Consider the following 23,339-nt stretch of genomic DNA (forward strand, 5'->3'; position numbering starts at 1 on the left):
GTATGGTTGGTATAAAAATAAAAAGATGAGTGTATTAACAACATAAATTTAAAAAAAATACAATATAAAGTAATAAAATAGTAAATATATATAACCACACATACATATATATAAACACATGTATATAAACACACACATATACACATGTACATACACACACACGTACATACACCCGTGCGCATACACATACATACATTAATAAAACATAAACAATGTTTTTTTTTTTTTTTTTATCAATATTCCTACAGAGATGAGGTAGAATTTTTTCAAATTCCTATATATACCTACTCCCCCTCGGGAGAAATCCAGATTTGTGTATGTACAAAAAAAATACACATACCAAAAAAATAATGTTGCATAAACAATGTATTTATAATGCGAAACTTCACGATTGCCATCTATATTTATTTTTAAAAATTATTCTTTTTTTCATATTTTATATTCGACATCCAGTAAGAATCTCCAATCCGTGGCATGCATCAACCTCTTTGATTTTCTACGACCAATGTCATGAAAGAGCGAGGTCAACACCTTCCGCAACTTGATAACACTCCCGTCTTTCCACGATTCTGACAAAAGGTTACGAGCCTTTTTTATCTATGGATTATCAAGATGGATTTAATATTATTTAATATAATCTTACCTCAGAAAAACTATATAATCACGTTACACTACGGGTAAACCCTTTTTACTCCTCGCTTCCCATAAAAAAGTCAGCAGATGGGGGAAATTCACAGTTTAATTTTTTTACTCCGCGCGTAAAACTCTCTCGTCTACTGTCTGAAGCGCACTGAATGACTAAATGAAAAAAAAATGTAAGTAATACAGTTTTGTATTTTTCTCACTAAACAATACGTTTTTATGTACATTCTCACATCTGAAAAAAGTATATTGTAAAATGTAATCGACACGAATTACCCCAGTAAGGACACATTATTTGAGGGGTTCACATTTTACAGAAAACAAAAGTAAATAAATAAATAAACCTTTATGGAATGAAAAAAATATATAACTTAACTAACCCTTCAGTTTTTTTTCCAAAAAATTGGTCTTTCCAAAAACTTCATAAAATAAATTTTATTTTAGTCTACAAAATTTTCTCTGGCGAACCTTTTTTTGTTTTCCCTTTTTTTTACGCGTAAATCATATTAGTTTTAAACGTATCAAACACCCCCGCCCCAAGTTCCTTACATTGTTGTACAGCAGATTTACATCCGGTTAAAATTAACCCCGGCTAAACTAATTACAAGGGTTGTAATTAATTTAAAACATCAAACAAATTTGATTAATGATACACAATTTATAATGAAAAAAAAGCAACGTGGTATAATTATGAATATTCAAAACTTGGAATTCCGGCGGGAAAGGTAGGTAGGGGTTGTAAACCTTTAAGTAACGATTATGATTGCTGAAAACGCAAATGATTTGACATTGTCGATCAATCTGCGCGTAACAATAGAAAGCAGGGGTGGCAAGGCATTACTAATTTATTCGATTTATTTTATTTATTTAGATTTTCACATGAGTTATAAATTAAAATACTTGGTTCACTAAATGTACCAATAATATACTAATGTAAAAACATGAGTTTTAAGTTTGTAAGTGAAAATTCTTGATGGAAGTCATAAGTAAAAATAAATAAATAAATATATATATATACGTACTTTTTACCCTTTGTTTTTCAGAAATGATAATTGAAAAAACTCACACTCACGAAAGATGGGGCACTTACATTAAAATACTTAAACTCATTAAAATTGCATTATATCAACTCATTAGTTTACCCGAAAAAGTTTTGATAATGATCCTTAAGATAAAAATAACTTTATTTAATTTGCTTTCATACAATTTTAAATTCTCTATCCTTACTTCTGTTTTGTATAAATACATTGAACTTCTTAATAAAGATACTAGTCTCGAAGCGATGAAACCGTTTAGTGGATTTTACAAATTTGTGGATTAAAGTATCACTTGTCTTTTATTTATATATAAATATGAGTTGTTACATAATCACTAATTCAATATTTTCAAGTATTATTAATATTTATTTATTGATTTAATCTTAAACGTGTACATACATAGTTTTATGAACATTTTTATTTGTTGTTTATTACAATTATTTTTTGGTCAACTTATTTAAGGAATATTTGTTTATTATTCAAAAAGCATACAGTAAATAATCGAAAAAAAGGTTTCATACAATAAACACGCTAACATACCACCATTTAAAAAGTATGATTTTTATTTAGAAACTTCGCTGGTCTGTCTTTAAACCGTATCTTTTTAATGTTATTAAATCATTGACGACTGTTTGTTTCCGTAAAATAAATGAATAAACCAGCACGCTAATATATGACTTCGTAATCCTGACAACTTAAAAATTGAGCACTTTTCCTCGAATACAGGATATTATACGTAATATCCTCTCTCGCACGTACAGGCAGTACTATAAGGTTTACAAGCACAATGCAAAAGATGTATGTAGATATTTTTGGTAATTCACTTAGCGAATTCAGCTTTCATAGTTGGTTATTAAGTCATTTTCCTTACGTTTTTGATTGCCTTTTTATCGACTCCCTTATTAAATATTTAATTTTTTTGTTTACTCACAGTATTTTATTTTTTGAGAAATAGGCCCCAACCCCAAGGGATCAAAGTCCTGTGTTGAGTTGTAACGATTAATTAACTTAAACAAATATCTCAAACACTACAAAATCAGAAACATAGTTCAAAAAATATACATGGCTCATCGATATGAAAAAAAAAACTAAAATATTTAAAAAATAAAAGTTTCCTACTTAAATCTCTCCTGCAAAGGAAAATCCATTCCGCGACCGCTTTTTTGTTTTAAATTTGGTGAAAATGGGTTTTGTTTTTGAGAGTTCAATGCGTTCTTCCAAAATACTTAACACTCTCAGTGCGATAAAGGAGGAGGTGGCCCCGAGCAAAAGTCGCACGGGTTTCGGAAATAACGTAATACGTGCTCTTAAAACTTCGTACGGATATTTTGCCGAGGTCACTCGTTATTGTTCGATCAGAAGAGTGTCAATGCTTCTTTTAGGTAGAGTTGTCTCAGAACCAGTACATTTGGGCATTGGAATACCTGTTCTGACGATTATCTTGAAGGGCGACAGAAAATAATTCTTAGTGATTACTTCTATAAAATGATAAGAGGTTTTAGGATGGATACCACACAACCCCACCATCATCATCATCAGTGGCGCTACAACCCGTTGTGGGCCCTGGCCTCCTCCAGAATCGGTCTCCATTCCTTCCTGCACCCCGCGGCTCTTCTCCAGTTTGTCATACCAATTGCTCTAATGTCACTTTCGACATTATCCAGTCATCTTAATTATGGTCTGAATCTGCTTCCTCTGCCTTTTGGAGTGGTATAAAGATTTTATTTGGAGTACGATTATTTTTTATTCTGTGCACATAGCCCAACCATTATTATCTTCTTATTTTTATGAATTGTGTAATATTGGGTTTGCCATATAATGCATCTTATTCATGTTTAAACTGTATTCTTCACACTCCATTTTAGTTGATAGCACCAAACATCTTCCTAAATATTTTTCTTTCGAACACAAATACCATGTTTTAATCTCTTTTGGTCATAACACAACATACGGCACTATATGCGATGACCGGTTTGAGGAGAGTTTTGTAAATAATGGTCTTAGTTTTTCTAGAGCACAATTTGGATCCCAATGATTAAACAAGCCATACTAACATTTATTTGCTGCCGATAGCTGTATTTTAATTGCAGCACTATAATTGTTGTAACTAGTTATTTTAGCACTTCAATATTTAGAGGAGTTGACATTGTCTATTGTGTAACCTAATGTCAATTGCCTGGTGTGCATAATTTATTTGTGACTTTCTTACTAACGTGTTGGATGTATTTATTTTAAGACCCATGTCACTTGCAGCCATCCCCAGCTTAAAGAATTCATTTTTTAATCACGGGATAATTCGGGAGATTAAGTCTAGGTCATCTGCATAGGCTAATATCTGCAAGGTCTTTCTACACATACTTCCTTTTGTTTCTGCTCCTGCATATCTCATGAATATTAAACAAAAATGCCAGGGAATCACCTTGCCTTAGACCAAGGTACGTCTGAAATGGATGTAATTTACTGTTTTGGACCTTCACTAAGCATTGTGTTTTAAACATTATCATCTTCGTGAGTCGTATTAGCTTTTTAGGAACACAACCCTCCTAGCCAATAAATTATTCAATAGGTTACAGTGGATTGAAATAGCTGAGTTCGCGTTTATGAGTGAACCAGTATCTAGAATAATATTTTTTTAAATATTTTAAATTACATTTCCATTACTTAACTGTTTTTTTAAGCTTAAATAATTATAAAAAATTAAAAAGACCTTTTTGTAACACATTGCATGCTTTGAACAATATTTATGCAGTACATATATGCATAGCAACAACTTATAATAAACTAGAAACTATTAAAACTTTTTATGACTTAACAAATTCAAAGTATATTTTAATAATGTTTTTAACTGGAATAAAAACAACATGTAGTTTCGATTAGTATTACAATATTATTTAATTTAATTTTTCTCTTTTTTTCGTATAATTTTTTATTTTCATTCTCTTGTATAAGTACATTTGAAATTATGTACATATATAACTTCTAATTACAAAATGACCATAACAGTGTACATCACTCTCCAAGAATTTAAATGATTAACTAAATATATAAATACAGAATATATAAAAAGACTTCAAAGAATCATTTTATGTAACTATGTTAATTAATAATGATAACAATTAAAAAAGAGTGACGAGTCCACTTATGTAATATATCTTGCATGTTACTTTTGCAAATGAATGTCTAGTTGTCTGTAATTGTTCCACAATAAAATAAATGAATATGTTTAATGAAAACATTGTTTACTAAAAAGTAAGTTGAGTAGGAGTGAAATGACTGAGAAAAATATTCAAAGGAGAGTTAGTGTCGGGAACAGAGTGACGGTGCATTTAAATCAACCTTGATAAATGAACTCTGATGTATGGGAGTGAAGTATGTACTTGGAAAAAGAAGGATGAAAGTATGCTGAATGCTGTCAAAATGCGATCTCTCAGGTAAATATCTAGTAAAACTATGTACGATAAATGCACAAATGTCGAAGTCCGTACATTATGTAAGGCTGAGATAAGCGTTATCGACAACATCAAGAAAAAAGCTCTCCGTTGGTTTGGACATGCAGAGCAAATGGGCGGCAAAAGAACGGCTAAAAAGATTTACGATGCGAATGTTGATGGACGCAGAAATAGAAAAAGACCGAGAAAGACTGGGCATGACCAAAGTCCACAAACACTTGAAGATGGACATGTCGAAATTTGGAATAATGGGCGCGTATGCATGAGAATATGTATAAATGTACAGGAAGCGAGATCTGTGTGCCGAGACAGAGTGATGTAGCGTTCTATACTCTCTGCCTACCCCTACAGAGAAACGGCATGATGGTTTGTTTTTTGTTTTGTTTAAAAAATTTTCAACCCTTATACAATTTTTCTTCATGTTCTCTTAGTGCCCTGTCAGGTATCCCCAACTTGACAATCACCCTGGCAAAAGTCTCCTTGTCCTGTGCTGCCCGGAAAATCTGCTCCACAGTCCTGAAGTCAGTCCAGTCTAGTATATTTCACAGCCAGGACATATGTCTTCTTCCAGCCCCTCTGTGACCCTCAATCTTACCTTTCAAAATTAAATGAAGCACGTGGTACTTTTCTCCACGCATTATATGCCCCAGATTTGAAATTTTTCGAATTTTTATGGTGGTTAAGATTTCTCTCTTCGTTATAGCTTGACTTAAAACTTCTGAGCTCATTTTCAGGTCTGTCCAAGATATCTTAAGCATTCTGCTATGCAACCACATCTCAAAAGCCTCTAGCCTATTCATAGTGTTCACTTTCAGAGTCCAAGTCTCAAAGCGATACAACAATACAGACCACACATAACATTTTACCAACCTTTGCCTTATTTTCAAGTTGAGATTAGCATTGCAGAAGAGGGATTTTATTTTATTAAAAGCAGCTCTTGCTGCCTCAATTCTGCATTTAATTTCTATATTCAAATTTGTCCACCTTTTCAATGTCAATACCCTTTAATTTGAGAGAAAATGCGGAGTAATCAAGGCGGCCAAATGTTATCCATTTAGTTTTGCCAACATTAATTGTTAAACCCAGTTGTTTGCCAAATAAATCCACACTATTTAACAACTCCAGAAGATCGGCAATGGTATCCGCCAGCAAAACAGTGTCGTCGGCGTACTAAAAACATGAATAAATAAATCAATTTGATGTAAAGAGCGGAATCATCAGCTAAGTAAATAGAATTATATATGACTTTATAATCCAACCCAAATCCCCATCATTTAAAATATATCAGTTTACAAGATACATAGATTTACAACATTCTGAAATATATAATAACCACATGTACTTGGTCCAACATCAGGATAGGAAGAAAGGAGAATTGACACGGGAAGATTGACAGAGGACCGAAGGAAATAGTAAATTCGAGAAGGCCTTTCTAAGTATTGAGAACAAATATTTCTTCTCCCACGTCACTATTAAACAACTCTTGAAGATCGGCAATGGTATCCGCCAGCAAAACAGTGTCGTCAGCGTACTAAAAACATGAATAAATAAATCAATTTGATGTAAAGAGCGGAATCATCAGCTAAGTAAATAGAATTATATATGACTTTATAATCCAACCCAAATCCCCATCATTTAAAATATATCAGTTTACAAGATACATAGATTTACAACATTCTGAAATATATAATAACCACATGTACTTTGTCCAACATCAGGATAGGAAGAAAGGAGAATTGACACGGGAAGATTGACAGAGGACCGAAGGAAATAGTAAATTCGAGAAGGCCTTTCTAAGTATTGAGAACAAATATTTCTTCTCCCACGTCACTATTAAACAACTCTTGAAGATCGGCAATGGTATCCGCCAGCAAAACAGTGTCGTCAGCGTACCTGATATTGTTGATTACAACTCCATTGATCTTTGGGCCTTTTTCATTGTCATTCAACGCTTTAAAAACATAGTCAGAATACAAGTTGAAAAGCAAAGGGGACAGGATTCAACCTTGTCGCACTCACCGCTGAATGGGCATTGCATCTGATATTTCGTTTCCGCGTCTGATTTCAGCTGTTTAGTACCAGTATAGGTTTTGGATAAACAATTGATCTTTGGTGTCTATAATACACTCCCTCAACATTTCCATCAATGTAGAATGTTTGAAATGGTAAAATTAATATCAAATTAAATTAAAATGGTATAATTTATATCCATCAATTTAAAATGTTTAAAATTGTATAATTAATATCTTATAAGTAAGTTAAGCCAATCGTTTATTTTCAAATATCAAATTTATATCCATATTAATTAAACGATTGTAAAACCCTGTTTTAAGTGTTGCGGGTTAAGGAGAAATTAGTTAACCCATTCAAAGCTGTTATGGAGAAAATGAATAGCCACAATTTGTCTTAATATTGCAATAAGTTTGACTTGTTATGGCGTATAGTTAGGTTTAGGTTTTAAGAGGTAAAAAGCAACCAACGAGAACGAAAATTTACCCTCGGTAAACTCTACTAATACTAATAAAGCGCATTTATTAATACGGCCTCAGGGGTATTCAATTTATTCATTACTTTTAAAGTTTCCCCAAATTTATGCTTTGTACAAAAAGCTTGTAAAGACATTATAATATAATTTTTCAATCGTAATCATTGCTTTAATATTTGTTCAAAATTATGCATAGGGCATTTAATTTGTTAACTTATTACAACGTATCTCGATATTTTTTAAAATTATTATTTTTGTACTTCGAATGTATTTTTACTGTATGTAATTTCATATCTGAATATACCATGTATTTTTTTAACCATGTTTTTGTTATGCATATCTATATTCTTTCCAACTCAACACAGAACTTTAGTTCCATGGAGTTGGGATTTTTGTCTAAGATAAATGTTACATAAATACATTGTGAATAAAATAAATGTTGATATATACAAAGCCCCAATTATGAGAGTGAATTTACAGCATAGAAACCCCGTTTATTTTTTTTTAAATCTGTGATGAACTGTAATCTTATACACAGAAATTATGTGATAAATACCCGGCAATCACGTGATGATCGCTTGGTGTTAAGAAGATCATCACTTGTTAGAAAATGCCCCAACAATTGTTCGATTTTCGTTTTTGTTTTAGAAGATAAAATAAATAAATGAATGGACTCAAATCAGCGATTGATTTTAATATTCAAATTAAAAAAAGAGATTGTCACTCGGTGATCCCGTGATGATTGAACCGTCAAGTATCTGGCACAAGTTGGTAACTTACATTTCACTAGTTGTGCTATATTGCACTTTAAAAGCTAAAATGTAATCCCAAATCAAATATTTAAATAAAACCACAATTACGTAATAAAAAAATCTCACTTTTCGTATGTTTATAGTTACCAACATATTCCAGAAACCTGACGATATCTAGATTGTGTGATGATGTTGCTGTGATTATGTGGTGATTGTGTGGTGATTACGTTATGATCATGTGATGATCACATGATGATTGTTTAGCGTTGGATTGTTGATATAATAATGTAAGAATTGTTTTTTATTTTGTAAAAACGCAACTTGTTCGAGGCCGAAACGATCAAATTTTAGCAGAATGTCTCAATAACAGAAAAGAAATCTTATGGTTTATTCAGAAAAAAAATATAAAAATATAATTTAGAATGAGAAAAGGACAATCGAGACTAAAAACCATGGACTGAAGTTATACAATAAACTACCAGACAAAACTTAACAAAAGACTCAGACAACCTTTACAAAAGATGTTAAAAATATTATCATTAACAGTAGAATGTGAATTTTAAAAGTAAAAATATTTGGTTAAATGTATGTAACCCGTATGGGTTTATCAATGAAAAATTTAAATAAAAAATAAATTATTAAAACTAGATATAATTATTATACAAATTTTATAAATTTATTAATTAAATTTGTATAACCTTAACCTTTATAAACTTTCCCATTACGTAGAATAAAAAAACAATTCTTGTTTACATAATAGGGAGTGACGTCTTACAATAATAGGCTTATTTTATTTTTAGTTAATAAATGTTTTCAGAATAAAATATAAATTACAAAAAAAAATGCGGTGTTTGCAATCAGTGCCACACAAAGAATGATTATGTATATGAGTTTTGACTTCTTTCTTAAATACGTTGTATTTCTGACTTCTCTTTTTATGTCCTTTGTTCATTTAATTGAAAAAAATATTCCCTGTAAGTATAATTATGTGCTGTAGATGTTTTAATTTTGGAATTAAGGTGTTATCGATTGCTCTAGGTCGCGTATTTACATTTTGTGACGTAGAAACACTTCAATGTATGGGCATGTTGCCTTCATGAATTTAAATAAAACGATTGTTTTAAATCCCCGAATGTCTTAAACAATTTAGAAATATCACATTCCACAAATACCAACAAAAATATATGAAATAGATTAAGAAAAATCGATTGTAATTTCTAAATCAATATGAATATTGTAGAGAAACGTTTTCATACATAACTTTACATACGAAATTATTTTTTAATATGTCCATACAAAAACGCGACATGTTTGATCTTGATAATTGTGACATCAATATTCGTGACGATGTTCTCATTAAATTTAAATCGTTACAATCAAATCTTACGCGAATCGCGACGTATTAGGTGCGTGGCCAATGCAATGAACTGGTTTCGCCGGAATTCAAAATTATATATTTTTTATGTTACTAATAAGCAGTATTTTTTTTAATTAACAGTACTTTATAGATGCTTGTTAATTCACAGAATGAAAAAAAACGCGATATTTCCCTATTGGACAGTGGGAAAAGTAGACGTTTTTAAATATAACTCTCACAATTCATTTTTGTATTTTTTCGACCGGTAAAATATTGAATTTAAAAGCACCACTATCCGTCTTATAACAAAGCCCTCAATTTACATTTAACATTCAATAATTCGTCTTAATGTTAAATGTTTTTAATATAAACAAATACGACAACCAAAAAAATAAATAAAAAAATTTGGAATTAGACCATTTGAAACAAAAATCACAAAATGGCCTTACCAAAATAGAATGGATTGAATAATTTCTTTTTTTCCCCTTGAGTGACACCAAGGGCCAGAATAGGTGTTATAAGATTAACAATCTCTTTTAGACACCTACACATCACACAAGCGTGACATTCTATACTCTAAAATGTTGAATAATTTATAAGTATTGTGAAAATGTATTTTGGTATTTATATCAAATAAATAAATAATATAAAATGATCACCTAAAACAAGCAATAGGTCATAAATTTTAAATGGCCTGTTGGATGTCCTTGATTTAATGAGTATTACTTATAAATCTGGTATAAAGTTATGAATAGGCATAGTGGTATCCAGTATTCTACTACTATGCCTAGCCGTAATTTTATACCAAGTTTATGAGTAAGACCCATAGTGTATTGGCAAAAATCTCTGAATGTGGCGTTAGCCTAAGAGTCGTACGCGACAAACACAGGCCTATTCAAAGACTACATAAATTTGGTAATGCATTTAGTTTTATTGATATTTATTTATTTATATTTTTTTGTTTTCATTTAAATACATTTCTCATTACCATAGTACCAAAAGTACGTAATAAGTATGGTCATATAACTCTCAAATATTTAGTACCTAGGATTTTTAATTTATTCCCGAAAGAATTTTAAATCACATTGTAACAAGAGCAAAATAAAAGAGTGGCTACTCGATCAAAAGTTTATATATGAATAATATAAACTGTAATTATTTTAATTTGTCATATATTTTCTTGTTTTTAATAATAAATTTATTTATTATTATTTGTATATACATGTATATTTTGATCTCTCCGGCTGTTGATTTATATCTGTTATTCATTGTTTTTATAAATGTAAGTAATATTATTAAGTTAGTGTAAATATAATCGGCGGCCTCCGTGGTGCAGTGGTCAAGTCGCTTGACTCACACACGGAAGGTTCCGGGTTCGATTCCCGGTGAGAGCACACAAATTTTGAAATGTGATTTCTCTCAAGCCTGGGTGTTCTGTGATGTAATTCACCACTGTAATTGGGCCTCCTGGTCTGTTGTGGTACAAAAAATAAGAAAGAAAGAAAGTAGTATAATCTCCACCAACAAGCTACAGAAAGTGGCTTGGTGGGATTTTAGTTTTAGTAAAAATATGACATTTGAATTTTTTTGAAATTTGTACATATGTATAATTACATTATTAAAATAAAAAAATTACATATCTGTACCTTAAAGGTGAAATGCCAAAAATCACATTCGGTAAATTGTTCAGAAGAAGTTGTAAAACTGTTTCAAATATATCTCTCGAAGTAAAATCACCATTTATTGCTGTTTTTTTGGATTCATAGGCTATTGATAAGAATATTTAAGAAAAAAACATTAAAAATATTGACTATCAAATAACTATGGGACTTCAATGTTTTTTGTTTTAACCGCCCAGCCCGCGTCCTAATTCCTTCTCGAACTTAAGTATAAAAAGTAAAAATGACATTTATAACTCAATTTTGCAAAAAATGTGACTTCCAGCCTTTTAGCTTTAAGGTACAGACGTATTACTACATTTATTAAAACAAAAATCCCCCGTAGGCATTGCCTGTGAGCATATCTTTTGCCGTTCAATATCGAAATTTAAATAAAGACTTTTATTAATGGTAGAATAATTTATTGGGTCATAAAACCATTTTGTTTCCGAGTATAATTATTGTTTGTATGATTTGAGTTATATAATTTCATTTCCATTTCTATTTTCGCGTTTTTTTATTTTGTACAGTGTATCACTTTGCAATTTGAAGTCTCATCCTGCGAATGTATCAACAATGTTTTTAAATGTCCATATGTTTGTAGACAGGCTGGATTTTTTCACTTGGGAGGGAAATCATAGGCAAAATGGTGAATGTTATACAGTGTGTAAAGTGGCCACTGAAACCGGCCATTGACAGGTCACAAGCCATAGACTTTCATATTGCCTCCTCAATAATGTTTACCCTTTCTGTTGCAACAAATTTTGACCCCTTATCTATATTTTTTAATTGTGCAAGCCCGCTAAGGCGTTTCAAATAAATAAAATAAAACACAAAATAACTTAAAATATAAGTTTACAGCAAACATAGTTGTTTTATTTATTTTATTACAAAAAATGACTAATCAGGCTTGACTTTCATATTCTTCTTAAAAATACCTTCCATCTCTGTTGAAGCGCGACGTATTTTAATATATATTATAAAATGGGTTTATAATTGTTTTTTTTTTTTAAATAACATATACTCATGTGCTCCTTTATAAAATACCTAAAACTGTTATAACTACAAACTTAAATAATCTACTGTTATATCTATTAAACTCGATACAATATCTGGCCTTTTTGGTGTAAGTATTTATAGATTTAAAAAATTAGTAAAACAGACCGGATTTTGTCTTGAGGTCGTTATTTTTATTTTTTTTGTCTTTGCTTTAGTTTTATTTAATTGTATTTTATTTTATTAGTACCTGTATTTTTAATAAAAAAATGTATTTACCATCGTTAGAATGGAATGCATAAGTCCGTCAAATAAATAAACAAATATCTACTACCGTCTTCCTTGCAACATTCAAAATAAAAAATCTCTTTCTGTTACTGTATTTGAAATTTGAATAAGGAATGTGATTTTTGTTTTCAGAGTCGCAGTTCCCGCGCTTTGCGGAGCCAATCCCGAACGTTACTGTCTCCGTAGGGAGGGACGCGCTGCTGGCCTGTGTAGTAGATAACCTTAAAACATTTAAGGTAGGAAACATAAAAATAAACATAGCCTAGTCAATATGGAATCGACGGGATATGGTACTTACAGTACGGCGATGAAGCTTAGTGATGCACGAAATTGGAAAAAAAATCTTGAAAATATTGAATGGCCCTTTATTGTATGGTGAAATTAATAACCTTTTATTTTGTTTAGCGCATTTGCCTAAAATGTAAGAAGTCTCGGATTTGATTCTTGACATGGTTGATATGAAATATTTATTTAAAAGGGTACCTTTGCATTAGAACATTTCAAAATCCCTAGATTGACAGCTAGAGCGTAAGACTGATCATCTTATCTTCTTGAACAAAAGAAATGATCAAGATACGCTGCGATTGGTGTACCAATTAAGTTTTCATCTTATTTTCATAAAACATAAAAAATATAAACATATATTTATGTTTGATTGATGGCGGCCTCCGTGACTTGACTCCCGCATGGAAGGTCCCGGGTTCGATTTCCGATGAGAACACAAATATTTAACTTAATTTTTTCCCCAGTCTTGGTGTTCAGTGCTGTCATTCACCACTGTGATTGGACCTCCTGGCCTCTTGTGGTGCGAAAAAGAAAATATAAAAAAAATAAATTAATATCAAGATACGCTGCGATTGTTGTAGGAACCAATTGAGTGCAGTGATGATGATAAAATTTATCCAAAATACACGGAAAAATTCATTAAAATTGAACGTAGTTAAGTAAAAAGCAGCCAGTCCACATTTTCGAAAAAAATAGATATTTGTGTTATCGGGTGGAGTAAGGTCAATTCTATGTTCTGTTAAAAACAGCCAAGCCAATTTCAAACAAGAAACTGAAATAATCATCTTCTGAAACTAGTGTCGATTTCAGAAACGGCATTTTTAATTTGCAGAAAACACCCACAGCTCTAAAAAAATCGTACGGTACTTAAAAACTACCACTCAAACTGGTCAAATACGTAATTAGATACTTGTTTGAAATATACAAAAAAACTAATGCATTAAGTTTATCATTTGTCAAAGTCAAAAACATTCCAACTGTTTTGTAGATTTGATTATTCACTCTTTTCACTAAGTGCTATTATCTCCGTTTTATTTTTATATGGCAGGAAGCTTTCTGCGTTAATATTTTTTAGTACCATATCAAAAAAAAGTTGGTACTTACACTACTAACTTTCAGGACAATTCGATATTTATTTATTTTTATTTTCAAATAAAAATAAAACCGTTATGGTTGTATTATTAGGTGTGTAATATTACTTCTGCCGTAATAGTAATTGCAATAAATATATCATACATGCCATGCAGTAAACTGGGGCATCTGTCAACATAACCTCGACGAAACGTTGGTCGACTTGTGACTGCATCATTTGTCTGGCTTATTTAGAGACTAGTTTCCTATAATGAGTTAGAAACTTGCTTAAATATATATTTTCTTCAAGACCGTTGAAATAAATCCGACCTTCTAGTCCTATTAAAAATTCTCAACTCACTCTTCTATGCGCCTGAACTACTGAGCTCAATAAAATAAAATAACCGAACTAAAAACCTCTGACAAAACATACTTTTTCATACCGATAACCATAGGACTAACTATGGTTTTCATTTCTCTATGCCCAGAATCCTTAGGTCTGCCAACAACATACCAGTCTTGATTTCTTTGATAACAAGGTGTCTTATTTCATACGATCACTGAATCAAATTCAATTATAAACACCTCTCTCCCTCATTTACTCCCACGAAGTCTACTTTAAACCATTGTTTCTACTTTCTTTTATAATAATTCTATGTATACATATTATAATGGGCGTATAAATAAATAAATAATTAAAGTTATTCTCGATTGAAAATGTCAGTTTGCGAGCCAAATTCCACCTCCAGTCTTATAAAGAAGTAAAAAATTAAATCTATTCGTGGATCGTTTCAAATGATGAGTAGTTTTTTCAATGTCAGATTTGTTCGCTGCCCAAAGTATGGAAGATAGTAGCGATCAGCGATAAAAAAAATTTCGAATGATAAATAAATAACTAGTTTTTTTCCAATAAGGCCTTGAATTTCGGAAAAAAACGGTATGTAACATCATAAGGTCAAGTCATGTTATGTCTCGTCTGGTCAGTAGTCATAAGTGCTTTTTTATATTGATTTTTGGCTCTAATACAATTTTTCAAGTAGTCGGGTAACTCAGAATTTCATAACATAGTATTTTTGACTGTCTTGCGTTTTTTTCTACTTTTTTATGGGGTGGTATTGTTGTATGCTGTTATGTGTATGTCAGTATTTTTGAATACTGTTTTTTGTATTTCCCAACGCAATTTTTTTGTAAAATTTTCACCGTCTCAATTTCAGTCAAGAATAGGAAAATATCACGTTTTTTCTATTTACATTTTACAAGTAACAATATTCTATGAAATACTGTAAATAATTATTTTTTTTTGCTAATTATCAGTAGCATTTTAAATTTGCAATTATGAATTCCCGCAAAAACGGTCATTCCATTGGTGACGCCCCTAATACGTCACGATTCATATTTATTTATTCCTGGCCATTAAATTTGTTTAGAACATTATCACAAATCTTGACGTTACAACAATCGAAGCCAAACACGTCGCGTTTTTATACCAACTTATTTTAATTAAATTTCTTTTTTACATTTATGTATGAAAACATTTCTCCACAATTTCCATATTGATTTGAAAATACAATAAATTATTCTTAATCCATTTCATATATTTTTATCGGTATTTGTAGTATGTGATATTTCTCTATTGACTATCAAAGTTATTTTTGTACAGTTCAGTCGTAAGAGTCAAGCAGTCAAACTGCTTGACTCTTTACAATTTAATACCTGCAGGCAAGATGATCAGTATAACTTTTCAGATTCAGTCCAGAGGCAAAGCTATGAAATATCATCATGAAACCCTAGATTTAAAAGGCATGTTTTACATTGACTTTCCAGGGAATCAAACCCGGGTACTCAAGCAGTGTCGGCAAAATTTTTGACTAGTTACTATCCACGTGCGGATTAATCTCCACTCCATTACTTTTGGCTAGAGTTCTGGTGATCAACGAGTATGCGGCTGATTTGCCAATATAATATGGATTTTTTTGTATTATCTTTAAATTTAAAACAGAGGGAGTGAGCGTGTTATGATTCAGTCACATGCAATACATATATAAACTAACATATACGCATTTACATACGTACAAGAGAGAAAACACTTCGATATGATTTCCCTTGGATAACAGAGAAATTCCATTTGAGGAGTTTCCAAGAATTGTATTATTGCTGGGTATAAAGCACCACCTATGTATGTTTGTACGTTGGAATAAAACAATGTTCCGAACTTCCAAATGCACAGCTCAGAACAAGGAGAAACTTTCAACAGCAGCTCATGAATTTTTATTACAACAGATCATAGACATGTGCACTTTATTCTACTTGCAGCTTAATGCATGTTGTTTAAAAAACATTTTAATTAGTGCAAATTATGTTGGAATACATGATTTAATAAACAAAGTATCAACTGACTCTCCTTTAATCAAATCAATAGTCACAAATAACATTTTCTAATTAAACCGGCAAATAACAATTTGGGAGGCCTGTAAAAGCATTTATTTATACTTGTATATATAGCGTAATTTGAAGTTTTTTTATAGTTTAACTATTAGAAGGATTTAAAATATCGATTTCGGAATATCAACACAGGACGTGTGAGTTAAAAAAAATAATACAACTTTCATTAATGTAAGTAAATATTTGTACATAACCACTTACCGACTTTCTATGTCTACCAGTTTCGAAATGTCCCCGCCTCTTCTCGGGTCGTTCACTACTCTAACATGCAAATACTAAAATACACTATTTATTTAGGTGCGAAGGTTTTCACGGTCACTGTTATCAATATGTTTCTTTTTTGGGTAATATCGTGTGTGTTGGATTTGTTTACCTCGAAGATGGCTCCTGCAATGGTAGCCAAAACATCGGAACAAATCCAACACACACGGTATCACCCAAAAAAGAAACATATTGTTACACCATTTATATTTGAATCACTGACTTTGTGGTTATTCATTTTAATTAAATAAATACAAAACAACTTTGTTTCACCAGTTTCTTTATCAATATTTAGTTCTTTAATATATAAAAATACACGCAAACCCTAACCATTCGTCGAAATGACGAATAGATTCGCAATATGTCGAAACATTGTGTACTTACCCGTGAGACATTATTATCTCTCGGAAGACCATGGCAAGCACTGAGTTAACAATCAACAAGAGATAAAATTTTATTTTGCAAAAATTAAAATCCCACCACACTAAGCACTATTTGGAATGAATGTCCTTCTACAAAAATGTCGAGATCAGCGAAAAGACGTTTTTGCTTGATTTATTGATTAAGAGAAGGCATTCGACAGAGTAAAGCATTCAGAATTACTGAAACTGTTACGGGAATGCCAGCTGGATGACAAAGATGTTAATTTCATAAAAAACCTCTACTGGCAGCAGACAGCTGTGATAAGATTAGGTCACAATGTAACGAGAGATATTGCAATTAAGCGTGGAGTGAGACAAGGCTGCATATTATCGCCCTTACTTTTTAACTTATACTCGGACAAGATATTTAAGAATGCTTTCTCAGAAAGGGAATAAGAATTAACGGCGAAATTATCAATAACATCCGATATGCTGACGATACCGTTATCCTGGCTGACAACGCATGTGTCTTTCAGGAACTTCTTAATAAAATTGACAAAGCTGGTAGAGTAATGGGCTTGAACATCAATGTGGCCAAAACAAAGATGATAGTGTTTAGCCGAAACCCTCACAATAATGCTGTTTTGCGAATAAATGGTCAAACGATAGAGAGAATGACTAACTTTAAATACCTCGGCAGTCAAATCACTTCTGATCTGGATCCGGATAAGGAAATTAGATGCAGAATAGAAATAGCACGATCAGCATTCAATGGCATGAAATCATTCTTCTGCAGTAAAAGTCTTAATTTAAAACTGAGACAGAGGATGGTCAAGTGCTATGTGTGGTCAATACTGCTCTACGGGGTTGAAACATGGACTCTCAAGGTGAACTCCATGAACCGATTAGAGGCTTTTGAAATGTGGCTTCACCGGAGAATGCTGAAAATCCCGTGGACAGATTTAGTGACCAACGTGGAGGTGTTGAGACGAGCCAGTGCCAAAAAAACCTACTGTCCTCAATAAAACAGAGAAAACTCGCATATCTGGGCCATATCATGCGCGGAAGCAAATATACGCTTCTACAGCTTACTATGATGGGAAAGATCGAGGGAAAGCGTGGGGTTGGAAGGCGACAGATGCCCTGGCTGAGAAACATCCGCGACTGGACGGGAGTGCGTGGGGTTGAGGCGCTGTTCCAGTTGGCCCAGGACCGGAATGCCTACTCAAGAGTGATCGCCAACGTCGGGGAGACCTGATATGGCACAGAAAAAAGAAGAAAATCCCACCTAGCCACATTCTGTAGCTTATTGGTGTTTATTTAAAATTCATATTTTTTATTCATACTCCTGTTAGTTGTAATATTTTTCACATCTTTTGTAAAGGCTGTCTGAATCTTTTGTTAAGTTTCGTCTTGTAGTTTATTGTATAATTTCTGGTCATAAGTCCCGGTTCATTAGTCAAGACAGTCCTTGCCTCGTTTAAAAATGTTGTGTGCAATGTATTTATTTAGATAGTTGTGCAAATAACCTTTAAACACCTAGTTATATGTGATATCTAACTTTGTGGTTTTCAAGAACAATTAAGGGATTCTACAAACATTTATATGAACTATTGAACTATGAACTATTGAACTATTGAACTATATGAACATTTATATGAATATTAAAATTCCTAAATTCCATACATGTCGTGGTCAAAATAGCTTTGCCTTCAAAGGTGTAAAAAAATAGAATAGTCTTCTTAATAAACTAAAAACTATAAAAAATAATATGTCAATAAATAAATTTAAAGCTAATCTAAAGAAATTTTTTGAATAAGTGTAAAAATAACATTAAATTTTAAATACTATGAATGTATAATTGTTTTATATTTTTTCTTTATATATCCTATGTTTTTATTTTTCTTTTTCATGTACTCGAATTTAAAAATATATAAACTCCTATAAATAAACAACTAAAACAGTGTAAGTCTCAAGAGTTAGTCTCTTTTTTTGGAGAGTTACAGAATTTTACAAAAACATGTACTTTTTATGAAATTTATTAATAAAAAAAAATTTAAAAAAAAAATTATTTCCTATTTCATTCAATGTTCATATAAAGCCACTTACCAAATTAACCATATCTACTTGAATCGAACCTGCGAAACCTGTTTCACTGTTGGCCATCTAACCGAATTCTCCACGGCTCATGTCAGAAGATGGCAGGATAATCAGTATCATGCCAATCTAATGATTACGAAATTGAAAAGAAAATCATGAAACCACAAGGCGGACTAAAATCTTAAGTGGATTAATAATCCACCACTTTTATGCAAAGATTTGTATTTGTGGTTTCAATTTTGTTGAATGAAAAATGAATAAAAATATTAATGGTGGCGAATATTTTTCAGTCACTTCTGTTCAAGTTAGGAACAATAAATCTTGATCACCATTATCACTGCAAAATGAATGGAAAATATAATATTGCGAACCGCCGAAGCGCCAACTTAAGTGAGATATTCATTTTAGCGATTAAATTAAGAAGTTGGAAAAGTTACCCTCGGTAGCGAGTAGCGCGGTAGCGAGATGGCGAGTTTTAGACAAATTAAATATACTGACCTAGCGAGACTTGCTTTATTAGGTAAGTACCTGCCGGTTAATGACAATGCTGGCAACATTATGACTAATTAAAAAATCAACTTACGTAAATTAAATTTAGAATTCGTTAACGGAATTCCTCCTCAATTAAAGGTAATTTTATTTGATATTCTGGCCAATAGCATATTTTTTTGCGGAAAAACAATCAATTAAAAATCTCTTCAAATGAAAATCAAGCGGAGATTATTCCACGTCGTTGTTACTAAAAGTTTATGCTTATAAAGCGCAAAACTCAATATGAAATGTATTCTTAAGAGTATTGAGTTTTTTTAAGATATTTCAATTGGAGTTTTAGTATAATTGACATTTTAACTAAAGTTAATTAATATTAGTGTCGAAACCCTCACATTTTTTTAATATCTTCTGGTTTTAAAACGTGCACGTCTCTTTGTCAGGACAATCATTATACTAACATGCTAATACTAAGATACGCTTTCACCTTCACCGTAGTATACAAAAATAAATCAAATACATGGAGAGTTATAGGGGGACGCAATTACCACTCCGTCCAAACATGCACTAAAAATAGGGTTACAAATAATTAATCTTACGTTTGAGAATGGGTGGGGGTGGGAGTTTGGAAAGGGGAGGGTTTTGGAGGAAGAATGTTACACAATTGCTTATTTTTTAAATAAAAAAGTAGGTTGATTGAAAACATATTTCATTATTTATTAGGGAGTAAAATTTTTTAAACCTTTTTTGAATGCGATACATCTTCATGTTATTTTATTTAAGTCCGTTCTTAGTATTTAAATGTAAAATTTTACCTCATGTATCCTTATTAAACTCGTGATTTGAATTTACGTAGACGATTACCAAACTCTGTAAATAATGTTATTGACATATATGATTTATTTATTAATTATCTTTATACGCCCGCATGGCTTTTACATAACCAGGATAAAATCAAAATGAAATATTTATTTTTTAAATTGAAAAACAGAGTTAGAAAAGGCGAAACGGATGAAGCGGATTATCCTCTACTCTATTTCATTTTTTTAAAGTAACGAATAAGGTGAACGTTCGTCTATGATTATGGTTCTTTTTCACTCAGAGAACTGTATTTTTTATTCGGTCTGGACATGAGTGAAAATAAATGCAGTGCCTTATCAGGAGTAGATTAAAGTAAAAGAAAGAATATGTTTGATTTATTTATTCATTTGTTTTGTACAGGTGGCGTGGGTAAAGGTTGACACGCAAACCATTCTCAGTATACATCACAACATCATATCTCAAAATCCTCGAATCAGCCTATCATACAATGATCATCGCTCTTGGTACCTCCACATCAAGAGCGTGCAAGAGAGTGATAGAGGTTGGTACATGTGCCAAGTCAACACAGACCCGATGCGGTCCAGGCAAGGATATCTCCAAGTTGTAGGTAAGAAATTAACATTAATTTATCGAATCGGTTGAATGGCAAGACTTTTCACACACATTGTCTAGTAAAATGGAAAGCATAGCAATACTCTTATTCACATTTTTTTTATTTTAATACTTAAATAAAACACTGATTTGAGTTTTCTTAAACGACTTGTTTAATTTTTAAACACAAACATAAAAATCAGACAACTTTTTCGCCTAGTTAAGACATTTTTAACCGAATGTGAAGATTTAATTAACTGTTTTATTAGACTTAAATCAATGCATGTTCTCAATATTAAAATTATAATATGGAGTTCTACAAAATAAATGTCAAGTCAAAATAAAACACATTTTTTTAGAATTCATATGTCTTAACATGAGTTCCTTCCATTTTTTCCTAAATTAAAAAATGAACACCAAAAAATGAGAAACCAAAATAGTAAAGATTTAAAGTAAGTCGAAAGAAAATTATTTGATCTACAAGATATTGCGTTTGCTTTTTGGTAACATACATTTATTTTAGTCTAACAAACGTTCAAAATGGAAGGTCAAGTAGACGAAAGTGAGCATGATCAACAACTCTTTCTGATGGCGTTCAATCGTGGAAATAAAGCTGCTCGCGATATTTGAGCAGTGTACGGTGATGATGCAATGAATTATTGACTCATTTGCTGTAAAATAGAATCGATTTTTTTAATATTAAATAAACTTTTAAGTTAAAACATGTTAACACAAAATAATACATAATGAAGCAAAAGTACAGAAACAAAAAACTAAACGAAATAACACACCAAAAAAAGGCAACCTCTTATGCTTGCTGTGGGATTAAAATATTAATAATTAACGTACAAAATAAACATATATTTCAAAAAAAAAAATGAAGGTCTAGAAAACATTTTTTATTATTAAGTGCATGTACATGTGCATGCAAATGCGCATGCGTGCGCACGCATGTATAATTATATACATACACACACTCACATTCACTCACACGCACATGCACATTCGCCCACATACATATTATTACACGGTGAAGAAAATTATAATATAAGGTTTTCAAGAACTTCAAGTACTGTAGAAAAAATATTGAAAAAAAATAATATTTCCTTAATTTTGTGTTCTTAATTTTAAAATAAAAACTCAAATATGACTTAAATGTTTAAAAACAACATTTAATTAATTGACCAACTTGTTGTATTATTTTTTTGTGTTTTCTTGTTCTCTTCATTTGAAAAAAACGGACACATCTTATGTTAACACCCAATACAAAAAAACAGTAAAATTTCTAGTTGCTTTTCGCCTCATGCCACATTAAAAATAAGATGAGTCGGTAATTTCTCTGTTTTTTTAACAGTTCCGCCGGCCATAATAGACAATAAGACTTCTACTGACCTCGTGGTTCGGGAATCTAGCAATATCACTCTGGTCTGCAAAGCCGCCGGATATCCAGAACCATACGTTATGTGGAGGAGAGAAGATGGAGAAGATATAAACTATAATGGTGACAATGGTATGTGGAAGAATCATAAAGAAATACATTTGTATTCTGAGGTTTTAACATGAATTTCTCTAGATATTGAAAAATGATAATTTTTCGCGAAAAGAGAGATTTATCTCAAAACCCCTGATTCTTGAAAATCGTATTTGATATTTGAACAACCAATTTCATGAATCAATACAAATATCTTCGAATACGAAAGTCAATGCATTTAAACTTGGATTTGTACTTCGAAACTAGATATTTCAATAATATAACTGCAGTATTTACATTGTATGATGCACTTGTCCGCAGCGTACTAAAATCCTGTTCCATAATTTGGAACCCAACTGAGTCCAACCCCATTCTTAAAATAGAGAAAGTTAAATATATATATTTACGCTACTTATATTTTTAAGAATATAAAATTAATTATTTTTTGTATCCATCATTAATGCTGGATTACAACACCCTCGAATCTCATGATATTTTTTTTATATATAAATTTGGTTTATTAAAATCAGAAACATTGACGTAATCACAGGCGAGGAGATGACATGTAGACCTTTGTACATACAAGCATCCTTGTCATCTTCGTTAATCTGGATAGAATTTTTATTCCTTTACATTGATTTAGTTAACTTTTCTCCATGCACTGTTAACCAGTTCTCCAGTTGCTCAATCACAATCGCCGCACTAGTCGGTAATAATCAACGCGATAAAAGCATCTCACCGCGATTGTTTATCATTTTAGCGTTTCTAATGGAACATCGGT

General features: G+C 31.5%; 1 protein-coding gene across 2 annotated transcripts in view; it reads left to right on the forward strand.

The window, feature by feature from the left end:
• Positions 1-23,339, forward strand: part of LOC148271309 (lachesin-like) — a 58,048-nt gene that overhangs the window by 15,886 nt on the left and 18,823 nt on the right. For both annotated transcript variants that reach the window (XM_088241542.1, XM_088241543.1), the window contains exons 2-4: positions 12,797-12,900; positions 20,896-21,103; positions 22,442-22,597. In XM_088241542.1, the coding sequence (XP_088097668.1) occupies positions 12,797-12,900; positions 20,896-21,103; positions 22,442-22,597 (468 nt within the window). The remainder of the gene's footprint in view (positions 1-12,796; positions 12,901-20,895; positions 21,104-22,441; positions 22,598-23,339) is intronic.

Source organism: Micrasema longulum, unplaced genomic scaffold (genome assembly GCF_059751315.1).
Source record: "Micrasema longulum isolate JH-2025_06_02 unplaced genomic scaffold, ASM5975131v1 h1tg002943l, whole genome shotgun sequence".
NCBI classification, from domain to species: Eukaryota; Metazoa; Arthropoda; class Insecta; order Trichoptera; family Brachycentridae; genus Micrasema; species Micrasema longulum.